This window comes from Terrapene carolina, unplaced genomic scaffold, assembly GCF_002925995.2.
Source record: "Terrapene carolina triunguis isolate 2854851 unplaced genomic scaffold, T_m_triunguis-2.0 Scaffold68, whole genome shotgun sequence".
Taxonomy (NCBI): domain Eukaryota; kingdom Metazoa; phylum Chordata; order Testudines; family Emydidae; genus Terrapene; species Terrapene triunguis.
In genome coordinates, this window is record NW_020664419.1 from 13,097,984 (window position 1) to 13,123,053 (window position 25,070).

General features: G+C 42.2%; 1 protein-coding gene across 2 annotated transcripts in view; it reads left to right on the top strand.

Moving 5' to 3' along the window:
• The window catches only part of LOC112117804 (semaphorin-3D), a 176,922-nt gene that overhangs the window by 128,078 nt on the left and 23,774 nt on the right, over window positions 1-25,070 (top strand). For both annotated transcript variants that reach the window (XM_026648654.2, XM_026648653.2), the window contains 6 exons: window positions 1,038-1,152; window positions 1,540-1,609; window positions 4,068-4,212; window positions 19,717-19,939; window positions 22,835-22,923; window positions 24,774-24,815. In XM_026648654.2, coding sequence (XP_026504439.1) covers window positions 1,038-1,152; window positions 1,540-1,609; window positions 4,068-4,212; window positions 19,717-19,939; window positions 22,835-22,923; window positions 24,774-24,815 — 684 coding nt within the window. The remainder of the gene's footprint in view (window positions 1-1,037; window positions 1,153-1,539; window positions 1,610-4,067; window positions 4,213-19,716; window positions 19,940-22,834; window positions 22,924-24,773; window positions 24,816-25,070) is intronic.

A 25,070-nucleotide genomic window follows, 5' to 3' on the forward strand; every position in this document is an offset into this window, starting at 1 on the left:
CATTCCAGAATCAACTCCTTTTTTCATTTTTTGACAACTCATGAGTACATTGTGTTAAGCATATTAATATTTCAGAAACTGTTTTGGTCATGGTATCCCATTTATTTTATACTTGATACATTAGAAAATCCCCAAACCTTTGAGCATTGTTTGTTAGTGCTATGAGGGTAGCTCAGGGGAAATTATCTAGAATGGAATTTAGAGGAATACTTCACCAAGAACGTAGGATATAGTAATTTGATCAAATTTTGCCCTCTCACAAACCTCCCTGTGAACTGTGTACACATAACAAATAGCATATGTATGTTTGTAGAACCATTGGTAGGTACAGTAATTTGTCTTTGGGACCTCCGCCCCAAATGATCTGCACCATTATTCTGTATATAAAAAAATTCCTAGAGAACCATTGATTCCAGAATGACTGTCTCTTAACAAGAAGAGATTACATGGCTGGGAGAGGTGTGGCTTTGGGCATTTCAGCTGTGGAGCTGTTCAAAGAAACTTTGCAAACAGATTTTTGTATAATGGGGTAAAATGTATTCTTTTACTTTCTTTGTACTGAAAAATGGCTAGTTTGACCAAATAAACTGTAAAAAGGGGGGTTTCAAAATTTTGGTTTTGTTCAAAGTTTGAACAAAACATTTTTTTTTAGTTTATTTGTTCAAACTAGGCTTTTTTCAGCACAAGGAGTAAAAGAATACAATCACAATTGGGATAATACCAAACCATTCAAATTTCAGCCCCAAAGTTGAAAGCCCCAAGGCTATGAGTAACTAAAAATGAGGTTACAAAGAAAACCACTCTGCAGCCTTAAATACAGCAGGTCTTCCTGCACCTGCGATCTTAAGCATTTCTTGTGAGATGTATGTTTGTGTTAAACATTTCCCATTAATCCCTTTTCTACTTTAAATATAGAAAGGGCGGACTAGAAATACGCCCTGTAAAACACTGCTCAGAAGGGGATCAGCAGATATTTTAGATGCTTATGTAAAATTATCTTATTTAGTCATTAAGCAAAACTTTATTTTTTAAATTAGAATGATATGGGAGGTCAACGGAGCCTAATAAACAAGTGGACAACTTTCCTGAAAGCAAGACTGGTGTGCTCAATACCTGGCCCTGAGGGAGCAGACACACACTTTGATGAGCTACGTAAGTTGAACTGATCTTTACTATTTTGTTCTGTAATCTGCTCTGTGTTTTGGATTTTCAGAAACTCAGGACAGTGTTTTGATCTCACTCACACCAGTTTTATACTGTGGGCAACTCCATTGACTTTACTCCTGGTATACAGCTGGTGTAAATGTGATCAGAATTATGCCCTGTTATTTTTACTTGGCTTTTCCCATTTGGGGAGAAGTTCAGCTGATTCCAGGTGGAATACAGCAGATGGCAGACATCAAAACTTCAGCACAATTCACAGGACAGAAAATTCAGATGTAAGGATTAATGTTATGTTTACAAAGCTCCAAATGATAGGGTGGTAAATATGAAAATGTTTATAGGCTGTTTAATAAAAAGAAACTTTTCCCATTACAGAAGATATATTCTTACTTTCCACAAGAGATGAGAGAAACCCTCTAGTATATGGAGTCTTCACTACTACAAGGTATGTGTAGGGTCACATTTGCCCCTGGAATCCAATCCTGAAGGCCTCACAGGCAAAAACCTCTTAAAGTCAAAGGGAGCTTGCCAGAATAAGACCTGCAGGACTGACCTCTATTCCCCTAGGCCAATATTTTCCAAAATGTGTGCCTAAAGTTATGCTTCATAGTCCTTATGTAGGCATCTAAATACGTGCCTGGTTTAAAAAAGAGTCGGTTGAGAAACAGGTGAATTTTTCACAAAAATCTTCAAGATGTTGCATTTCAAAATTTAAAAAAAAAAAATTGACTAGCTTTACAGAGTACCCAACAGCTCCTATTGAAATAAATTCATTCTCCTTTGCTGCCAGACCCTGATTATCTTGTAAAAAGCAACAGAGTCCTGTGGCACCTTTAAGACTAACAGATGTATTGGAGCATAAGCTTTCGTGGGTGAATGCCCACTTTGTCGGATGCATCAGGACTCTCTGTTGCTTTTTACAGATCCAGACTAACACGGCTACCCCTCTGATACTTGATTACCTTGTGAGATCAAACAATATCACATGTCAAGGTGATACATCTGTAGGTCACTTTTTGCAATAAAGCACTTTAGAGGAACACATCAGCATAATAGGTGGGGATGGTAATAAGGAGGGGAGTGGGGCTGGAAGATTAATTAATGTTGGTGTAGTACTCAGATATTATAGTGATGAACATCATAGAACATCCAATGAGGAAATTAATAATTCTGTTTTCAGAGCATGGTTTGAATAGTGTGCAGAAAATGGGGTCACACATTGAACAATAAGGTTACAACAAGATATTGAATAACTGCTGATTAAGTGAGCACCCTGCATCCTGTGAACTGAATGAGGCAGAAGTCCTGTGGATAAAATAGTGTGTGATCATGTAATTAGAGACAGCATCATAATGTATACACACAAGGGGGCGAGTTAAGTTTGCACTGGCAATTTTACCTCTGGCATCCTAACTTTTGAGTATTTGACTCCCCATCTTAATAATGTTCAATGTAGTTTTTGTGTGTCATGTAATCTACCTGCTGCAGATGGAATGGAACGTAGTCATTCTAGATATAATTTCTGTATCAGTTTGTAGTAGTCTTTATTATTGATTTGTATTACAGTAGCACATAAATGCCCTGACCAAGATTAGGGTGCCTTTGGGCTAGACGCAGAGCATTCACATAGTAAGTGAGTCCTCGTCCTGAAGAGTTGATAATCTAAATAGACCAACCAAAGGGGGAGCTGTCAAGGCTGGAGAGTGACACAGAGAAATTACTTGACTTGTCCCAGGTCACACAGTTGATTAGTGGCAGAGCCAGGAGTAGAACTGAGGTCCCTGGGGTCTCAGTGCAGTGTGCAAAGGATGAAAGAGACTGTAAATGTCAACTATAAGAACAGTATGAATTAATATAATCAGCGCCGGCTCCAGGCACCAGCGCTCCAAGAGCGTGCCTGGGCGGCAAGCCACGGGGGGCGCCCTACCGGTCCCTGCGAGGGCGGCAGTCAGGCAGCTTTCGGCGGCTTGCCTGCGGGAGGTCCGCCGGTTCCGTGGATTCGGTGGCAGTTCGACGGCGGGTATGCCGAAGGCGCGGGACCGGCGGACCTCCTACAGGCAAGCTGCCGAATCTGCGGGACCGGGGACCTCCGGCAGGCAAGCCGCCGAAGGCAGCCTGCCTGCTGTGCTTGGGGTAGCAAAAAAGCTAGAGCCGCCCCTGAATACAATATTGATAGGATCCATGCCATATGCAACAAAGCCTCTTGGAACCTTCATACAATTCAGTAAACAAACTGACAAAAATTGAACTGAATTACAGGATCTTGCCCTAAAAGATTACATAGCCACTGAAGCTATACAGAAGTGAATGGATGTCCATTTTGTCACACAAAGTGTAAGATTAACACGTTTGCCTACGGCTTGGTTTTGGTTAGATCATTCAACTGTCTTTGTTAGAAAAGACACACAACTATTTATTTATTTATTTTTGGTTTACAGTGCTCCTACCACATGCCTCTCTAATACTCTGGTTGCCTGAACAAGAATTAAAATACAGAATGTCAAATACAAACTGAATGTAATGGGCTGTCCTTCAATCTCTAAAATTCACACCCCAAAGTCCTAATCATAATAAGGAATAAGAGGTCTCTGGATCCCTTCACCCACCAAGATAAAAGATGTTTTTTTCAGGATGGCCAAAAGGTTAACAAACCTAGTCTCCAGTAGACCAAAGTTTTAAACTCTAATTCACAGTTATATTAAGTATGAGTTTTCAGGCCAAAGCAGTAATCTGTACCATACATAATTAGCACCAACCTCAGTTATTATAATTCTCAGGTATAGGACTTGATCCAAAGTCCATCAAAATCAGGGGAAGTCTTTTAACTGTCTTCAGTGGGCTTTGGATCAGGCCTATACTGAAGATTTTAAAATGTGCTTATAAACATTCTTCATTTCTTTCAGCTCTGTATTCAAGGGCTCTGCAGTTTGTGTGTACAGCATGGCTGATATCAGAGCTGTTTTCAATGGCCCTTACGCTCACAAAGAAAGTGTGGATCATCGATGGGTACAATACGAAGGACGTATCCCATACCCCCGGCCTGGTACAGTAAGTGTCTCTTTAATTATATACTTCTATTTTTACTCAATGACCATTGTCCCATATTTTATTTTTCTGAATGAGTAACTTGTATTTTCCTTTCAGGATGTTTTAAATTATCCTCTCAACCCTCCTCATGTTGACAGCTCAGACTTCTACCTACCCCTTTTTATATATAACTCTTCCGTTTCTCTGAGATAACATTGTACCCAGACTGTCTATTTCCTGATTGTTCTCTCCCATTCTGGGCTCCTCCTGGCTATATTTCCATGTGTAGGTGGAGATCCTCTCTGAGACATCAACACTTCATAAATAGCAGAGGACTTTTCTCTGATGACTATTAAGTGATGATGATACATTTTGTTTAAATCTTGTGTTTCTGTGTTTTGCTATATCTTAGTCTTTGGTTTTGATAAAATTCTGTTCCCTTAGATGTGACCATTGATTTCGAGTCTGTCATTAATATAAGTTGTTTTAAAGTAACATAAGTAATTAGTTGTCGTAAATTTTAAGCTATTCTGGTGAAAAACTGATCCATGGGAGGAAAAAGTAAAGCTTAAATCAGGAAATACTTTCCAGTAGTAACCTGCTAGACCCTGAGGAGGAAAAGGGTGGAAAATTGGGGGGGGGGAAAAACCCACCCCACCTTTTTTAAATTTCAAAATTTATAATTTAATGAATATTTCAAATATTGAAAAAAAGGTTAAAAAACTCTCTAGTTGATCAAAAAAATGATAATTTTTATGACAAATTTCCCCCATTTAAAAATAAAACAAAATATTGAATTGGAAAATTTTGGACCAGCCTAACCACATGTAGATAAGAGTGACAGTTCCACTTTGGGGATGAGAGGAGAGCAACAGAAGCCCTGTGTAGATGGAGACATATAAATATAGACTGGACGGAGCACTAGAACAGAAGTTCTCAAACTTTGCAGAGTAGTCCACATCTTAATAGAGATTGTCTTATGGGCCTTTTCCCTTCCTATCCATGATCCTACACAATCACACATTGCTGTGAGAAACTGATTATATGACAGAGTAGAGCAAGGACATATTTTATGGCCTGAGGTTGCCTCTGTCTCAGGCAGTAATTCAGTATCTAATTTTTGCTCTTCCTTTCAGTCCATCTCTCACTCCTATGTGTTCTTGTCATTCCCCATTTCTCCTTTATTCCCCCCCCCTCTTCTTTTTCTCAGCTATCTGCAGGCACCAATAGTAATTAGACATCTGTGATAAATACTAGCATATTATAAGCTGATTGTCTGCCCAACCCAGAAAGGACTAATGCCATGCCCAAAGTCTCTTTCAGGCCCATGCTGCAGGGCACAGTTTATTAATTCAAACACAAAACTCACAGAGTAACACAAAACAATACTATTCCTCTGATCAACTCAGGCTGCAGGGGTCCCAAGGCCTTTCCCTTTGCTTTTCTATCTCCTGTTCCTGGCCCAGCCACAGAAACCTACTTCCTTTCTACAGCTCCCCTTCCAACTGAGCTGTCTCAGCCTTTTGTAGGGAACACTCGACCCCCTGCCTAATAAGGGGCACGAGCAGGCCCCCTGGTTCATAACAGTGCAGCCCACCCTGTTACACACATGCAAACAGGTAGGCATTTTGATCTAGATTTTCAATTGAGTACTCTAATTTAGAATGCCACCACAGTTTATGATTGCCCAACCTGAAATACCTAACCTAGGGCCTGAGTGGAATACGTGGGAGGTGCGATTCAGAAATCAGGCACTAAGTGTCTCTAACTGCCATCCAGAATTTGAGGTACCCAAAAGTAGAAGCCACATTTGACAATTTGGGCTAGAACTAATCAACACTTGCACTCACAGCTCATTACTAAAAAATGCAGGTGCAGTTACTCATAGGCATAAAATAGTGCCCACAAAAACAGAAACTGTCACAGGTCTATATAATTGGAATTACTCTTCTGAAACGCCTGCCATGCCTAGGAAAGATGAACGTGCTAAAGCTTCTGCCCTGATAGAGGGATCATTTTTTTTGCGTATTAGCCATCACATGCCTGAACTGAGATTCACAAGGAAGGAAGTGTGTGTGTCAGTGATCCTGTCAGCACTGATCTGTAGCACTGTTTTGGATGTCCACATCTGAAAGAAATTTTAAAGGTTGCAAGATTTAAAGATAAACTGATACTTTCCATAACCCTTCCCGTAAGTCTGCAGCTACTTCCTTTAAACACCTGATAACAGCTATGAGAGAATGGTTCCATAAAAAGTTAGGGTCAAATACTAAGGGCCTCCTTACTCAATCTTTTGTCAGTAGACGTCAGTAAGAGTTTTCCTGAACAAGGGTTGAGTAGGGAAAGTGCTCTCAAAGTGGTTACAATAATTTACTTTAATTATACAGTAGTGCATGTTTACATTATATCTATTTATACTGAGTATTTTTAATACTGGAATCTTTTGTCTTTACTGAGATGGAACAATCCCAGATCTGAACATCTTTTAAATTTGGGGATTTAGTATTTAGTATCCCAGTCAGGATAAATTGCTCATTAGTTATCTGCCACAGCTGCAGTTCCTGTTTGGGCATTGGGTGAAAGTACAATAGCCATTCTGCTCAAGCAACCCCTGAGGGCAGTATGAGAACAAAAACGTATAGTCCTCAACTCTTTTTTCATTGGTTCTGGGCAGTGTGCTTCAGATAAGGCACAGATATCAACAGATATCAACAATAAGGCACAGATATCAACAATCAGACTTTTCAACAGCTTGATGAGAGCGGCTTAACATTCCAGGCACCAATTTTACATATTCCGCCAACAATCAGGATACGGGAATGGCCTTTCACAAGTTTTCATTGGGCATTTTTTCCTCAGTGGCAGAGAAACTCTTGCCCATTTCAGCTCCATATTAAGTGGTAGGACACAGTCAGCAATGGATCTCCATCAGCACAAGTTCAATTTCGTCGGCTTTTCTGGTATGGACATAATAGGAGGAAGACCAACAAATTACAAAGCCTGTTTACCAAGGAATGCTGCTGCTCAGCACATAGTCATCAAAAGATTTGGTGGTGCAGTGAGATGGCCAATGATGGACACAGACTGAACATTCAGCCAGATTGTCCTAAGGACCTAGCTAGAGATTGATCCCAGTGGTGATTGATCTGCAAGGAGACTACATCCCTTTGGGAGGTGCCTTGATGATAATGACCTGAATCAGGATCCAAATTAAAATGAAATGACAAGGCCCCCATCTTGTAACAGGCTAAACCAAAAGCCTGGATATGAATAGTCTTTAACTTTGGGGGAGCGGGGCAAGAATCCAGATCTGAAAGAGGAGCCTCTCTTTGTGTTGTGCTGCCACATAAGGTTCTGGGCAGATTTGCATCCCCTCTGATCAAGGGAGCACAGTGCTAGTACCAAGACCCTCCACTATGTAGTAGAGAACCCAAAAGAGGGGATGAGATGTAGTTGGAGCCATGATTCCTCCCTGCCTATATGCCAACCAGTAAAGCTTGCTAGGCATGTCGGGGGATAGGAGGTGAGGTATGCTGCATGATTTAAGTGTGTTACCTTTTGAGTGCTCCCTGGATGCTGGAGTCACTACCCCTCAAGGTCAAATGTCACCTGTGGTCCCTCTAGCATGGGGTACCTTAGTACTGCTCAGGGCTATGCAAAATAGGTACAATTTTGCCCCTAATAAATTAGTATTTGGAAAATGGAAAGATCTGCATAAGTGCTAAGACACAATTAGGGTGTCCAGAGCTCTTCCTGGATTCATTATATTTCTTATGTTATATGTTATGGGTTGCTTAAAAAATGAATACACTGTGAAATGTATTCCCTTTGATGTTGGGCTCCCAGAGATGCATTGGCTTCCTTTAAGCATTTATACAGAAGCTGGAGACTGTTACCCTAATTTAACATTCTACTCAACTAACGTTATCTCCTAAGTAAATAAAGCTGTTCACTATATATGCTGTGACTGCGCTGATATTGAAATTTTGACAAAATGCTTCCTGTGGCAATTTGTGTTAGCGATAAACTCCCAGCATGACCATGATATCATGACTCCACAATGCTAAACTGTATAGAAGCAGCAGGATCCCTTGTTTGCATCAGTTTCTTTCTTGCATTGTTTGCCTGCCCTCTGGTGTTAGTTCAGGAATCACTGATACACCATACTCCTAGGCTTGGTCAGCGTGTGATGCTTCTTTCGGCCATGCCTGTCCCAGTGGTGTTAATTGGAACCTCCAGGATATAATGGGAATTAAACAAGGGTGAAATAATTGAAATACAGTATGCTGGAATTTGGGAGTTGATTAAAGGGACAAATCAAAATAACAGCCGGCAGATCTGAAATTGAGGTCCATTTGAAAAGCAAGCCTACTTCATTCTGATTTTCTTTTGGGTCTTAAAAATTGAGATTGAATAACTTCTGTTGTCACTAGAAAACACTACCCAGGAAGCTACCATTAACATTAGAAGACTAAATCTCCAAAAACTCTGATTAAAATGTATTCTGAAGGTTTTCACATTTATAATCAGGACTTTATAAGGTTCTGATGTCAGGTAGAAGGCAGGATTTTGATTAAATTAGGGGGAAAGTCTTTTAATCTGTCTACTGTTATGGCTATAATCACTAGTATCTAAGAACCTCACAAACCCTGGGTTCCTGGGTTCTTTGTTTTTCAGTGCATTACATTTTTTGAAAAACTGTAAAACGATTAAAACTAATATGAGATTCTCAGATGTGTTCTCTTCCTTACTCTGGGTCTCTCTCACTTTTCTGTAGAGCTCCTCACCGTAACATCCAGCACTGATCATATTTCACCTCTCTTATCCCCTCTGCAGTTTCAATGCAGATGCAGGTAGTGGGGGTGCTGTACATCTCATTCTAACTAGATTGAACCCGAAGGGAAGCATCCTTCAAAGCCAACACTCTCCGCCAAAAACTCTCACTAGCCCGCTCTCTGGTTGGCTTTCCTGCTGTAATAAGCATGTATATAAAACATGGAGGTTACACAGGTGTCACTTATTATTTGTAGGCTAATCTCTCTGTTGCTCCTGATCTTTATAGGTTGGAATGCATTCCTCACTTCTCCAATTCAGCTCTCCTTTGATCTCCACACTGTAATTGGGCTGCCCGATTAAGTGAAACATTTCACTTTATGTTGTTTTCCTGAAGAAACCTCCTCCACCTCCTTACTAATATGCTTTCCCTGATATGAATCATCTTTGAGTTAACAGCAGATTTTCTGAACTCAGCGAATCTTGGTTGTCTTTTGCACTTGCAAAGCTCTATAGTGCCACCTGCAAAGTCAAGGGCACTTAGCGGATCCTTCTTATTCCAGTCCACCTAAAAGCAATTCTCTCAATTTATTCCTTAATATCCACAATTCCAGAATTCCAGTGCATTAACAGGAAAAGTGATACAGCATGTTTGAGGCAGGCAGTGGAACCTTGAACAGAGGAGCAGCTGATTCCAAACACCACCTGAACTAACATTTTTTTTCTTTTGGGTCAATCTAGGATCAGGCATCAGCTAGGGGAATCTGAGCCTTTTAAACAATATTTCTCTTTCTTAAAAAAAAAAGGTTGGTCCTTGACCACCTTGCTGTTTTGCTGCTCCCTGTCTGTGCCTAGCCAGTGGGCCTGCAGGACATGTCAACAAAGTTAGTGCAAAATTCTGCTTTCTAAATCTCCCTGTGGATCCCGCTGCATATTTTGTGCTGTCTCTATACACAGAGATACACTGATGGTGTTGGCAGGCAGGCTAGAATACCAAATGCAGAACAAATGCAAATCAGACACAGAATTTTGGGTAATGTTTTTTTTTAAGATCCTAAATGGCTTAGGAGCCTGCGTCCCATTTTTTAAAAGAGACTTAGGCCTTAGGAGCTCAAATCCCAGTGACTTTCAATGCAACTTAGGTTCCTAAATTCTGATGTCATTTTTGAAAATGAGATGTAGGTGCTTTTGGAACTGTTACCCTTTGTCCTTATGTTGAAACATGCATACAGCCACATTTTATTTTTAAAAAATTGATGTAAAAAGTCAACATCAATGCAATGTTAAAGGAAAGTCAAGAGATGTCAGGAAATGCAAACATTAGGGGTCTATACTTAAAAAAAAAAAAAAAGTAAACTGACCATAAAGTTAGGCTCCCAAATGATTGTCCTTATTTTCAAAGTGCTAAGCATGCAGCAGCTCTTACTGACCTCATTAAGAGCTACAAAGTGCTCAGGATTTTGATAAATCATATATTTAAGGGCCTAACTTTTGGCATCCACTTTTGAAAATGTCAGCAAAGTTTTCCACATAATGTTAACTCGGCAGCACTGCACATCTTTGCATTTTGTGGGATTTACTCAGACACACATACTACATTAAACTACAAATTTAACCAGACAAGCAAAAAAGAGAAAATCTTACATCTATGCACTGCAACCAAATTAACCTTCATTAACATACAGTTGAAAAAGTTTTGCCTTACTTTACCATCTCCTGACTTTGTTTGGATTTTATTAGTGCAAATGTGCTTTAAGCATAGTCTATACGAGAGAATTTTAAAAAGCATCTTTGCAGATCAACTGTTGTGGTTTCTTTTCCCCTTCATGTTTGTGGAGCTTCTGAGGTTTCATCTCCTCCCATAGTAGAGTGGACAATTTGATCTAGAATTGCTCATAATAATAATACATCTAAGTGAGCTACAAAAGAGGTAAATATCATCGTCCCCATTTTACAGATGCAGAAACTGAGATGTAAAGAGACTTGCCTGAAGTCACACAGCAGGCCAGTGGTAGAGCTGGGAGTAGAATCCTGAGTCCAAGTACAGTGCGCTACACCACCTCCCTAACCAATGGGCAACTCCCAATTCTCAGCTATAGCTGTGTAAATTAGGAGTAACTCCAACAATTTTGGTGGCGCTGCTACAGCATTTATGTTAGGGTAACTAGGATCATAATTGGACCCAAAGCAAATAAGGTCTAATCAAACTCTCATTGAAGTCAATGGAAAGACTCCCATTGACTTTAAGGGGTGTTGAATCAATCCCTTAATGTTTTGTGAATGAGATTTTACACAGTAGCTGAACATGTGTGCACAATATGTGTGATTTTTTCTAAACATTTAACTTATGTGTTTGTGAAGTTATCTTTCATAAAAGCAAAGACCTAACAAATCTTGCAAGAGTGATTTACGCTCTGGATATGTTCTTTGTGAGCTTCCACCCACAGCTAAACTAATCCTCCCCTCACAGATGTTAGTCACATCACTTAATGCACTATTGGAAGGCGCTCAGATACTATGGTGATGAGGGTATTATAAGAACCTACATAGAGTAGAATTCCAGTCCTCACATGCAGCATTCCTGATGTTCCAGTCCTGTGCCCTCTGATGTGAATGTAGAACTGCCACTGACTTCAGTGGGAGCTGTATGTCCATATCTGAGGCGCCCTCTGGTCCTTCCGGATGTACACTAATGTCCTGTATGGAATGGGTGGAGATCACCCCTCTCATTTTCACTTGTGACATATGCCAGGATGTGACCTCAGCTTTCAAGAGGTGAAAAGCTACTGTACTCACCCACTGTGCTGCTTAGCTTCTAACATCATGTGTCATGCTGATTAGTATGAAAGGAAGCCCAAGCCTACATAGATTGTCCTGTAATGATGGGTGGAGCTGTTTGGTGACTTGCCAAAGGGCAAAGTCCTGTTGGTGCCAGAGAATCATTTTTCATTCCTTTCTCCAGTACTCCATGCCACTGCCAGAGATGCCTATGGGCACAGCTAGCTTTGCCAAGCACAACAGAGTTGCACCTGGCCAGCTGTACTCAATGGTCAGGCTGTTTTAGGACATGATCCAAAGCCCACTGAAGTCATAGTAGACCGCACTCCAGCCAACTACACTGTGCAAGCGTCCATGGTGGCCGATTGAAATTAATGGGCAGGGATCTGCTGACACTACACACTGCAGGATCCAGGCCTTTGGGAGTAATATAATTATTTCAGTTCTAGATTGGTAGACATTTTGCTCTTAATCCCACAGATGTTAGCAGGTGATGTCACCTCTCCTGCGTCTCATGTTCTTCCACATAGACATTCCTAGCAAGATGTTTAAATGTCTCACATTCTAGCTCTCAGAACATCTATCACATCTTCCAGTCTCTCATGCTAACTTAGATTTTCAAAGTGGTATTCATAAAAAAAAATAGAGTGGCTGGGATTCATTTGTGAATGGAGGAGCCACACAAAAAGCACTAGAAGATGTGGACTGTGCCATTTAAAGTATAACATATTTAGCTAGTGATAATGCAAATCACAGAAAAATATACAAAGTAGGGAAAAATAATTCCCATCAATGGGGAGCTATTGAACATCTGGAACCCGGGGAATCTGGCCTGATTCTACTCTCACTTATGCTGATCCAAACTCCAGTGAAGAAAATAACAAGGAGTCCAGTGGCACCTTAAAGACTAAAAGATTTATTTGGGCATAAGCTTTCGTGGGTAAAATACCCACTTCTTCAGATGCATGGACTTGAAGAAGTGGATTTTTTACCCACGAAAGCTTATTCCCAAATAAATCTGTTAGTCTTTAAGGTGCCACCGGACTCCTCGTTGTTTTTGTGGATACAGACTAACACGGCTGCCCCCTGATACTTGGTACCAGTGAAGAAAATGAAAATCTTTTCATTCAGTTCAATGGGCTTTACCTCAACCCCTAAATGGATAACTACACCGTTGTAATCAGTTACCGAGTTCCCAGAACAGTCTAAGTTGGAGGAGGATTAAATGTGGATAGTTCAGAGGAATGGGGATAAAGAGAAATGTCCCTGACTGCTGCCCTGAAAATGTACTGTTTAGCTATGGCTTGGTTTGGTTACAGCTATTGTTCTATCTGAATTTTTTCTGCTGTCACTATAGATCTATTTGAATTTCTCTGGAAATTGAAAGAGTTTTGACTAGCCTTTGAATGGATTTTTAGATTCGTCACACACACTCTATATTTCTCTTTGTTACATAATATCAAAGCAAATTATTCTGTCAGAAATTCCCTGTATTAAAATAACATCATTTTCTTCACAAATGAATCTGACTACAGCCAGTCTCCAAGGAATAACCTTGTCATGGGTTTCGTTTGTGAAAGGACATCAGACAACGGAACATGGGAGATCCTGCTCAGAAAACCAGGGGATAAAGACCTTATGCAAATGCTGGCAAAATGCCACTAGGAATAACTCACAGCAAATGAAAATATATTTCCGAAGGAGACTTTTACAGTAACCAATTGACATATCTCCTTGTCTTTCTTTGCTTGTGCCAAACTCTCCAGAGATGCCCAGTGAATAACGATCTCAGGGTAGTAATGCAAGAGCAACTGTATTTTCCAGTTGACTCTTTAATTTTTAGCCACAGTGGTACATCAAATTGTAGGTTGACACTAAATGATAGGACACTGGGTACATGAGTGCAGTTCTGCCTTTCACTGATGTAACACCTCAAGAATCTAGCGTAAAACTTTCAAAACCTCCTAAGTAATTTAGGCGTAGTCAAAAGTGACATAAGGACAGTGCGAGTTAGATGACTAAATATCTTAAAATCTGGGCTGTAGTAGGCACTAAGCTACAATGACTTTCAATAGGACTTAGGCTCCTAACTGCCTAAAAGCCAGATTTTAAAAGTATTTAGACACCAAAAATTGCAGCAATGCCTAATTCTCATTGAGTTCCTAATATTTGTTTCTTTAGGCATCTAAATCACATTGGAAAAATGGGATTTAAGTTGCTTTGGCCCTAAGAATGGGATTTAGGTTTCTTTGGCCCTAAATCGCTTTGGAAAAATGGGATTTAGGTTGCTTTGGCCATAAAAATGGGATTTAGGTTGTTTTGGCCCTAAATCGCTTTGGAAAAATGGGATTTAGGCTGCTAGGTCATTTAGGTGCTTTTGAAAATTTTACCCTTAGTCAAAAACTACTTTTTTCCTAACTAGTTTCTCTCTTAGGAGACTTGTGCGGTTTTATATGCAGGTAAAACTCCCTTTACTTGCAGAGAATAGTTACTAGCTGTGTTTACCACAAGCCAAACTTCAAGCTAATTTGTCTTTTTGGCTGGACTGGACTGTACAGATTAAATTTAGATATGAATGTAGGATCAACTTAAAGGACAAATGTCTCCGACCTGGTTTACACAGCTGGTCTCTGTTCCGATCAGGCCCGCCAATAGCAATTCCAGGCCCCAGGGGAGAATAGTCAATGGGCCCCCACGCACGTACAAGTTGCGCCCATACGGACGCGGTCTGCCTGACATTTGGGCAGTGCTGCACCTGCGCTGGCTGGTGCCCAGAGAGCTGCTGGCTGCAGTGCTGGGCTCACTCTTCCGGCACAGCCAGGGCTTCCACATGCCTGCCCGGTAGGGTTGCCAACTGTCTAACTGCGCAAACCCAAAGACCCTTGCCCCTCCCCCTGTCCCATCCCTTCCCTGAGGCAATGTCCCTACCCCGCCCCTTCTCCGAGGCCCTGCCCCCTGCTCACTCCATCCCTCCTCCATCTCGCTCGCTCTCCCGCACCCTCACTCACTTTCACCAGGCTGGGGCAGGGAATTGGGATGCAGGAGGGGGTGCGGGGTGCAGGCTCTGGGCAGGAGTTTGGTTGCAGGAGGGGGTGCGGAGTGCGGGCTCTGGGAGGGAGTTTGGGTGTGGGCTCTAGGCTAAGGCAGGGGGTTGGGGTGACGGAGGGGGGCAGGGAGTTGGCACTTACCTTGTGTGGCTGCCGAAAGCGACCGGCACACCCCTCTGGCTGCAGCTCCTAGGTGGGGGGCTCAGGGAGTCTCTGCGCATTGCTGCCCACAGGAAACACCCCCGCAGCTCGCATTGGCCGCAGTTCCCGGCCAATGGGAACTGCAGAGTTGGCATTGTGCAGGGGCAGCACGCGGAGACCCCCTGTCCCTCCGCCCGCCGGAGGGCCATTCTGGCCACTTCCAGGAGAAACGCAGAGTGAGGGAGGGCAGGAAGCCTGCCTTAGCTCCACTTTGCTGCCGGTGGCAGCGGCCGGGGCCCCCTGGGCCCTTTTAAATCACCCGGGCCCCTGTGCAATTGCCCTTTCTTTCCCCTGCCCCCCGTCGGCAGTCCTGGCTCCGATCTTGTGATTTCCCTGCTGTGCATATATAGAACTATCCCTGATATCAATGCAAGTTCATTGCACGTATACAGAGCACTGTCTGAGTGCAGATCTGGTATTGATCTGCCAGAAGAAATTTGTTCCTTGTAGCTGTCTAGCTCTCAAAAGAGAGGCCTCAATAATCAGGGGCGGCTCTAGCTTTTTTGCTGCCCCAAGCACGGCAGGCAGCCTTCGGCGGCATGCCTGTGGGCAGTCTGCCGGTCCCGCGGATTCGGCGTACCTGCCGCTGAATACACGGGACCAGTGGATCTCCCGCAGGCATGCCGCCGAAGGCAGCCTGACTGCTGCCCTCGCAGGGACTGGCAGGCGCCCCCAGTGGCTTGCTGCCCCAGGCACGCGCTTGGAGCGCTGGTGCCTGGAGCCGCCGCTGTCAATAATCATTTGCCAGAAAGTCTCTGCTTTATCGGCAAAATAAGTCTGATTGTTACCTGTATGCTAGTAATGCACACAAACCATGAAGGGAGGGGCAGGCTCAGTCCTTGGCATAGTATTTACCGTACAGAGTATGAATGTTTTAAATGTTGCCAAACCTTATGTAATGTAGCAAGTTCTAACCGCTGAGTCCTTAATTGGCACCAGAGAGTTAGGCTATCTGTCAAATTGCACATTTGGTATTTGAAAAATGTGTGTTGTGAGATGAGTTCTATTTAGGGTTGCCAGGTGTCCAGTTTTTGACCGGAACGCCTGGTCGAAAAGGGACCCATGTGCATCCGGTTAGCACCACTGACCAGGCCACTAAAAGTCCAGTTGGCAGTTCAGTGGGGCTAAGGCAGGCTCCCTGGCTCTGTGTGGCTCCCAGAAACAGCTGGCATGTCCGTCTCCTAGGCGTAGGGGCGGCCACGAAGGCTCCGTGTGCTGCCCCTGCCTTGAGTGCCAGCTCCACAGCTCCCATTGGCTGGGAACTGCAGCCAATGGGAGCTGTGGGAGCGGTGCTTGCGGGCGCGGGCAGCGGATGGATCCTCCTGGCCTCTCCGCCTAGGAGATGGACATGCCAGCCACTTCCGGGAGCCGCCTGAGGTAAGCCCGCACCCCAAACCCCCTCCCATACCCCAACCCCCTGCCCCAGCCCTGAGCCCCGTCCCTCACCCAAACTCCCTCCTGAAGACCACACCCCGCACCCACTCCCGCACCCCAGCCCCTTGCCTCAGCCCTGAGCCCCCTCCCACACCCAAACTCCCTCCCAGAGCCCATACTACATGCCCCTTCTCACACCCCAACCCCCTACCCCAGCCCGGAGCCCCCTCCTGCACCCTAAACCCCTCATCCCCAGAGCCCACACCCCCAGTCAGAGCCCTCATCTCCTCCCACACCCCAACCCCCTGACCCAACCCGGTGAAAGTGAGTGAGGGTGGGACAGAGCAAGAGAAAGAAGGAAGAGGAGATTTAGTGAGCAGGGAGAGGGGCCTCAGAGAAGGGGCAGGGGCAGGGGCAGGGCCTCAGGGCCAGGGGTGGGGCAAGGGTGTTCTGTTTTGTGGGATTAGAAAGTTGGCAACCCTAGTTTCTATTCTGTTTGCTTAAATCAACTGCAGAGGATGATTGCAAATCACCTCATCACAAGCCTTAATTTTGCCCTAGCGCACTACGCACAGACTCCTTTGTCAGACGTCCCTTCTCACAAAGGGTGTTGTGGCTCCATCTGGCAGGAAGCACAGGGATTATTTTTATCATTTTTATCACATGTATAGTAAGCAGCAATATTCACTTTAAAGGCCTTCATCAGTCAGAATGCTGTGCCCAGTTCTGGTGTCCATGCTATAAAAAAGGATGCTGAAAAACTGGAGAAGGTCCAGAGAAGAGCTACAGGAATGATTTGGGGTCTGGAAAACCTGATTTACGACAAGAGACACAAGGATCTCAACCTGATTACATTATACAAGAGAAAGCTAAAAGGTGGCTTGATCACAGTCTGCAACTCCCTACACAGGACAAAAATAGTAGAAGAGAGCTGTATAACAGACAAAGGCAAACAAGGGGAGTATGATTAAACAGGTTTCAGAGTAGCAGAGTAGCAGCCGTGTTAGTCTGTATCCGCAAAAAGAACAGGAGTACTTATGCATCCGAAGAAGTGGGTTGTAGCCCACGAAAGCTTATGCTCTAATAAATTTGTTAGTCTCTAGGTGCCACAAGTACTCCTGTTCTTTTTATGATTAAACAGTTCTGCTTCAGTAATGCAGAGGGTGGTGTTTTAGCAGCTGTAACTTTTGAGTAGATTCCCACTAGGAAATGTGCCAGGGAACAGGCCACTAAAGAGTGACTGCTCCCCTGTTCAGCCCCACTGCACCAGCGCTACAGAACCCCAACATTGGCGAGAGGCTGTTGGGTCTCTGTGGTCTCTTGAGACAATCTTCTGAAATACTTCTGTTTACACTTCTCCCACTTCAGTTTTGGATCTTTTCTGCCTCCTTTTACCCCTCTCTGTGGTGTGTAGATCAGGGTATCCTGTGGCCCTAAACAATTAAGCAACAGCACAGACAGTGATGAAAAGAAGCATGTCTTGTATTTGTATCCAGGCAATTCAGATTTAAGAAGCTGGGGACTTTCCATTGAAAACCACCAGAGGGCACTGTAGGCTAACTGTTGAAAAACACACACCAATCGAAGTAAAATATAGTATGTCTTTCCTTTCTCCCTCTCTTTCATACCCAGTTCACTTGTCTGACTCATTGTTAAACAATCTGAAGTAATGGGCCTCTAGCTCTTCCATGGTTGAGTGTCCCTGTCAGGAAGTTCTCCTGATATTCAGCAGACACTTTCCATGACTGCACAAATAGTAAACAAAGTCTTGCTTCCATATTAATAGTGTGAGGTTCTGTGCTGAGCACCCTGAATTCCCACTGATGCTTAGGACTGAGGCCTGATTAAGAAAAGACACCTTGGACCTCTACTTTTAACACTGAAAATAGTTACAAAAATCTTGAACATCAGAAATTTGTGGGAGTTTTTTCTTATGTTACTTTATCATTTTTGGCTGAAAACTGTTCACTCTTCATTATCCAAATGTCTGTTGAAAAGCCCTTTAAAATGTGCCACGTACAACCCTGAGCACACTGCTGGCATGGACTAGATCAATAATAGTAATAATTAATAAATAAGTAACCCTTGACACCATGATTGGTGATAGTAGTATAAACGTAACAATATCTGTAATAGTCACACAGATTGTTAGAAGAGGGCACAGACAGGCTCTTTGATTGTGGTCTTCACACCTATTTACTGATATATCTTAAGTCCCAAAGGTAACTTTTTTAAAATAAGTTTCATTAACAGACTTTTTTTCTTGAATGGAGGAAAATAGAGTCTGAGTGCTTGAATTCCTATAGCCCCTATTAGAGCTTCATATAGTGCGTGCTAGACAAAGCCTTCCTACTAACACTGCCTGCCAATCCTTACTATCCCAACCTGCACTGACAACTGACCTGCACTCCCACGGACTTCAGTGGAAGGTCTGCCTGAGAAAGGGCTGCTGGATTGGCCAGGTGAATAAGTGACACCAGAAACTGCATCTCCTTTGTGAAAGAGAGTGATAGTGCGAGGGTCTGAAATTTATATTACGGAGATGAAGTGGCAATGGACTAGTGGAAACAAATGATAAAGTTTCAGAGAGTTTTAGAAGCTAAAGGAAAATCAGTGGAGCAGAGAAAATGAGGATAAAAGGGACAGGCTTTTAAAGACAAATGAAAAGAGGAGAGGGGAGTGGAAAAACAAGGGGGAAAGTGGCAAGCTGAAGAACCCAATGCAGAGAGTTCTTGGATGGTCTTTTTGAACAACCCAGTGTGCTTCCATGCATTGGTGACTAGAAAACTTGAAACACCATGAGCTATTCCAGTTCTAGGCCAAATTATTTTCCCTCTGGATGAAATCTTGGGTTTATCGCTGTCATTCATGCTTTATAAACAGTTACAATATACACACAAAAGCCAAGGTTTAAAAACAATGGTTGTCTAAAGTTACTCTCCTAATTCGTATTTAGGCATGTAAACAAGTGGTTCATTTTTCAATAGGGCTTAGCACCCAGCAGCTCCCACTGACTTCAGTGGGTTCTGTGTAGCACCCTTAGGGTGACCAGACAGCAAGTGTGAAAAATCGGGACGGGGGTGGGGGGCAATAGGCGCCTATATAAGAAAAAGTCCCAGATATCGGGACTGTCCCTATAACATCGGGACATCTGGTCACCCTAAGCACCCTATATGTTAAACACTGTTTCCAAGTGAGTGAGACATTTTTTTCCGTTATACTAAACATTCATTTATCTCCCTGCACTGTTTGTGAATAAGTTTTCCTATCACAGAAATGAACGCTTCAAAGTAATCAATATATTTTCTTAATGTTGTCTTTTTTATCTTCTTTTTCCCTTTCTTGTGTTCAGTGCCCAAGCAAAACTTACGACCCGTTGATTAAATCTACCAGAGATTTTCCAGATGATGTCATTAGTTTTATAAAACGCCATCCATTGATGTACAAGTCGGTTTACCCGGTGACTGGAGGACCTGTATTTACTAGAATCAATGTGGACTACAGGCTGACGCAGATTGTGGTGGATCATGTCATGGCGGAAGATGGGCAGTATGATGTTATATTCCTAGGCACAGGTAAATTAAAGAGCTCTCGTAGTTCTTCAAGGGCAATGTCATAGGAAAGCTAAATAGGTTAAAGAAGATCATTTGGGGTCCTAATCTATCAAGAATCTTTCCATTTACCAAAGAGGTAACATTATTCCCATTTTACAGATGGGGAAATTGAGGCACAGAGAGGTGAAGTGACTTGCCCAAGATCACCCAGCAGGCCAGTGGCAGAGCCAAGAATAGAACCCAGGTTTCCTGAGTCACACTCCAGTAGGCCACACTGCCTCCCCTTTACCACATAGATGAATTTTGCAGCATGCCCTGAAGTTCAACAAATGTGGACTATTTGGGACAAAACTGGAAGGGGGTGAATTTCAGAGCCATCGATCTCTCAGGTGCAGGATTTAAGTCTCCAGGGCTTTCAACTCAGCCTTTCTCACAAGTACTAATTTCACTAGCAAACAAGGTGTCATGAGGTGTCTTCCAGCATCCATACACTTCAGGCCAATGAGTGAAGAGTGAGATGGAGTGGGATTTTAGCATGAGGAAGAACTTCAGGGTGACTTGCTCTCACAGCACAGTTAGCTGTCCAGGAACAAGCACTGCCCCAATCTTGGAGGACCTTCATTGCTTTGCCTCTCTGAATGAAGTCTTTCTGACAGCAATGAAAGGAGGAAAGCAATCATGCACTTTCAAATACCACGAAACCCCTACAATTCAAGTATAAAATATACATCTGAAGCATACACACAACATGCGCACACACATAATCATTCACGTTACGCATGCTGAAAAGTTATGAAAAATTAAACATCCATTCAGAAAAGGTAGATTTGCTGCCTAACACATGGGAATATTGTTTTGGCGTGTTCTAGAATTTGCATTCAGTTTTTTGCTATTCTCTACTGCAGTAGGTTTTCATACAAAATGAACTTATATTAGATCAATAACCTCCTGTTGGTTTAGGTATTGATAGATAGCACTGACATCTAATTCTTCCTTGTAATTCTTCTTTAGTGTAGAGATTTGAAGGTTGCTAGGTACCATGTAGTCACTAGGTGGTGCTCCATAATTTGAATATAGAGAAAATTATCAGCGCCAGCACCTTTTAATTATAAAGTGAGCTCTTTTTTTCCCCAGAAGTACATGGTTTTATTTCATTTTATATTTTAAATCTATCCTGTGGAAATTCAGGCTGAAAGATAATATTTCAAACATTATATAATGAGTGCATAAAAATACACCAAATAACTCAGGAGGTTTTGGTCACCAGAAGATCAGGAGCTTAAAATATGTTTGAATGTGTTCAACCAATGCTACTAGAGAATTTAGAAAGGCTGCCTGTTATGTATAGATATTCCAGCTGCAGCCCTTTGTATCTATGTAACCCTAGATAAGAGTATGGACATTACTAACACAGAAGGCAGGTAGTGACATTTTGTAACTTCCACTTAAAGTGCTAGGGATGTCATCAGCTGTAGTCTCCTACTTTGCTTTAAAATGTATGTATTTGTTGCTTTAATACTACACATAATATTTAGTACTGAATGGGCTTGATTCAGTCCTGCCTTGCATCTTCCAGACATCCAGGCCATGCCCTTCACCAGCCTATGTGTTTTGGGGGCAGGGTTGGCTAGCTCCCTTGCAATGGTGGGACTCCACCAACTGGAATGTACAGCACTGGGGAGTCCCAGGAGATGATCAAGCCTGATATCTTTAATAGGGATTTGCAAATGTCAATGAATTTTATCTTCCCTTTGAGGTAGGGAGGCGTAATTTCTGCTGAGGTCAGAAAACTGAGGCACAGAGTTTCTGAAAGCCACCCCAGTGAGTCAATGACAGAGGTGGGGTTAGAACTCCAACATGCCTAACCCTCAGTTCACTAGACTTCCAACCTGCCTCCCTGTGTGCACTGTATTCTGTCAGGAAAACGTGCAACCCACACACAGGGCTTTATGCAGCTCATGAGTCCCCTGTTAGGGCCGAGTGGGATGTGAGTGTTGCAAAGGGCCTTGTTCAGGCACACCTCTCAGCTGGGCTTCATTTTCAGGGGCGTCACTCATTGCAATCCCAAATACGTAAATGCCACACAGCTTTGGTGTCCCTTCACTATTATGGCTGGAATATATTTACAGCAGAAATGCAGAATCGTGGAGCTGAGGTGATCCAAAGAGTCATTTACTTTAAAATAAGGGCTCCCGTTGTGATTTAAATCTCTTGCATGAGTAACATTTCTGTATCCCTGACTTTGGGTCAGTGTCAAATGACACGTCCCACATTTGGGCCTCAGCAGGTTTGAGGTTCCACCCTTAATGCTTTGGGATCTTAAACAACTGTTTAGAGTAATTTTAAAAGCACTTCAATTCCGTTTTAAGTCTGATCACACCATGCTGCATAGGTAGTCACTAAGACCCCCTATTCAGCAAAGGACTTTAGGCCCTTTATGGTCCCTAAAACTGTTTAAATAGATAAACTCTTACTGAAAAAGAAGGATGATCCAGTAGCTAAGGCATTTGAGTAGGACTCAATAGATCTTAGTTCAATTCCATGCTTCCCCCACACATTTCTGTTGTGAGATTGGGCAAGTCTTGATGTGCTTCAGTTCCCCATCTGTAAAATGGGGATAATAGCACTGTCTCAGAGTATTCTGAGGTTAAATACATTAAAAATTGTGAGTTGCGCAGACATTATAGTAATGGGGGCCATACAGGTAGATGTATTTAGAAATCAAATTCCTGGCTACATTAAGCATGATCTCTGATGTCTAGTTTCCTTTTTTTTATCTTCTTTATAACTGAAGTTTAGAGCATCACTTAGCAAAAGAATGGGAAGGGGAGTCAATATGAAGTCAGTTAGAAACAGAACTGTACTTAAATGCTGAAACACAAGCACTGCTTTGTATACTACATATCTTTGTTTCAGACACAGGAACGGTACTGAAGGTTGTGAGTATTACAAAGGAGAAGTGGACTATGGAGGAGGTAGTACTGGAAGAGCTGCAGATTTTCAAGGTAAGCTTTAACAGCCACTGAGTGTTTGAACAGCATCAGAGAATAGTTTAGGGGAGTTTTAAGCCTTGTGGAGTTTAACCTCTGAAGCAATTCATTTCTCAGAACTAGGGCACGTTCCCAAACTTATTTTATTGTTAACATTGAGATCCTTTGGTTTTCCAAAGATGATTGAATCAAAGAGAACATCAATTTTCAAGCTCCTAGGAAACTGCTGCCAACTCTTGCAGTTTTATCATGTCTCACCAACACTGCTTGATTTTTAGTGTTTTTCCTAAAGCCTCAGCTTCTGGAGTCCTACAATCCCCGTTATCACTTAAAAAATGTTTTCAACCCTCATGGTTGTGGAGAAAACCTTGAAACACGAACGAAGGTTAAAAACAAAACAAACAAAAACCACAAGGCAAATAAAATGAAGGAAATATCTGCTATTGTTTAAAGTCTAATGATTTTTAAATCAGTCTCTTGATTTGTTTTGTTTTGCGGTGGTTTTATTCTGGAGCCTGATTCAAGGTTTTTGTGTGCTTGGGGTTGGCAATGCCGGTAGAATGTCAGAGAGAGTCAGGCCAGCTCCAGTGAGTTGCCTATAAATGGTATCTATATTGGGCCAAATTCTGCTCTCTATTACACTGACATAAATCCTGATTAACTCTGTTGATGGCAGTTGAGTTGATCTGGATTTACACCAGTGTAATGGAGAATAGAATGTGCCTGCTGATTTATTTTTTCATTCCAGTGTTTCTCTCTCCTCCTTTTTGGCAGTCTTTCGCTGTTCCCTTTTCATTGCATCCAGCTCTACTTCATTTTTCACCTTACTCTTTCGTTAGTGTTTTCCTTTCTCCCCACCATCTGCCCTTTTTTCATAGATTCTCTCCTAAGTGCAGTGCAAGCCAAAGAACAGTGGGGTCGTAGTCGATCTTTCTAATCACAATGATCAAGTGAGTTTGAAATCAGACACAATGAGTTCACCCAGAACTAGTACAGGCTCTGTAAAACTGATATTACTGAGTTAATCTCTCTATGTGCCTTTTAATACATCATCTATAGGATGAGAATCCTCTTGATTTAAAGGCTCTCAATGTCCTCTTTCCACTGCCATGAACACCAATTATAAATATTTCTTTGAAAATACCAAGATTGCTCAACAGTCTGCCAAGTAATCAGGAGTTTCAGTATGTACACCAATTTGCTGCATTCTTATAACATAACGTCAAGGGCAAACATGCCATATCATATTTAACACTAAAAGGTTTGGGGTTTGCTTAGCAGACAGTCCTCCACTTTATAAATGTTACCCCTACATTTTTTTTAATATGGAAAATTGAAGAGGAAAGAGCAGCTGCAAACCATTCCTTATTCCTAAAGCCACATCAAAATTAAACAATAGGCTTAGATGTTGAATTATGTGATAGAGCATAAATAATATACCAGGACCATCCTGTTCTTACTACAGTCATTGACACAACATCCATTGACTTCACTAGAGGTAAAATTCACCCTTGGTGCAGAGGAGCAACCTATGCATACCTTAAGTCCCATTTTAAGCCTTCAGAATAGTGCTTAAATGGAATTTTTAGACCTGGTGCTGGTCCTCTATGCAGTGTGAATTACAATCTTCCTGGATAGAAATCATCTACTGGCAAGTAGCAGAACATATTTGCTGGCATGTATTTCTGGAAGCAGGTATTTCCTTATTTCTGATATGTTTCACATCTGGATAAACCAATTAAATTGATCTGTAGTTATCTTTATTTTCTTGTTAGGCAGGTGTTAAGATATGTCGTCTTTTCTATTAAAGACAGAAGCAAATGTCAATGAATAGTTACACTGACATTCACTCATTAATTTTTCAGCATCCATCATTTATCTCAACTATGGAGATGTCCCTGAAGCAGGTAATTCACACACTTGTTTAATTCACATGAATAGTTTGGTATTTTGAGCATTTAGCTTGTTGCTTTGCTGGTGACATCTGTTGCTTATTGGCCAAATTTTCAAAGGCTGCCACTTAAGCTGCATCTGGAAAGTATAGTGTGAACTAATTTGCCTGGAAAATTAACATTTGCTTGCAAATAATAGTTTGTATGCCCAAACTGGTAATTACTCATGGATACAAATCCTTAGTCATATGGATGTGGGATTTGTGAATT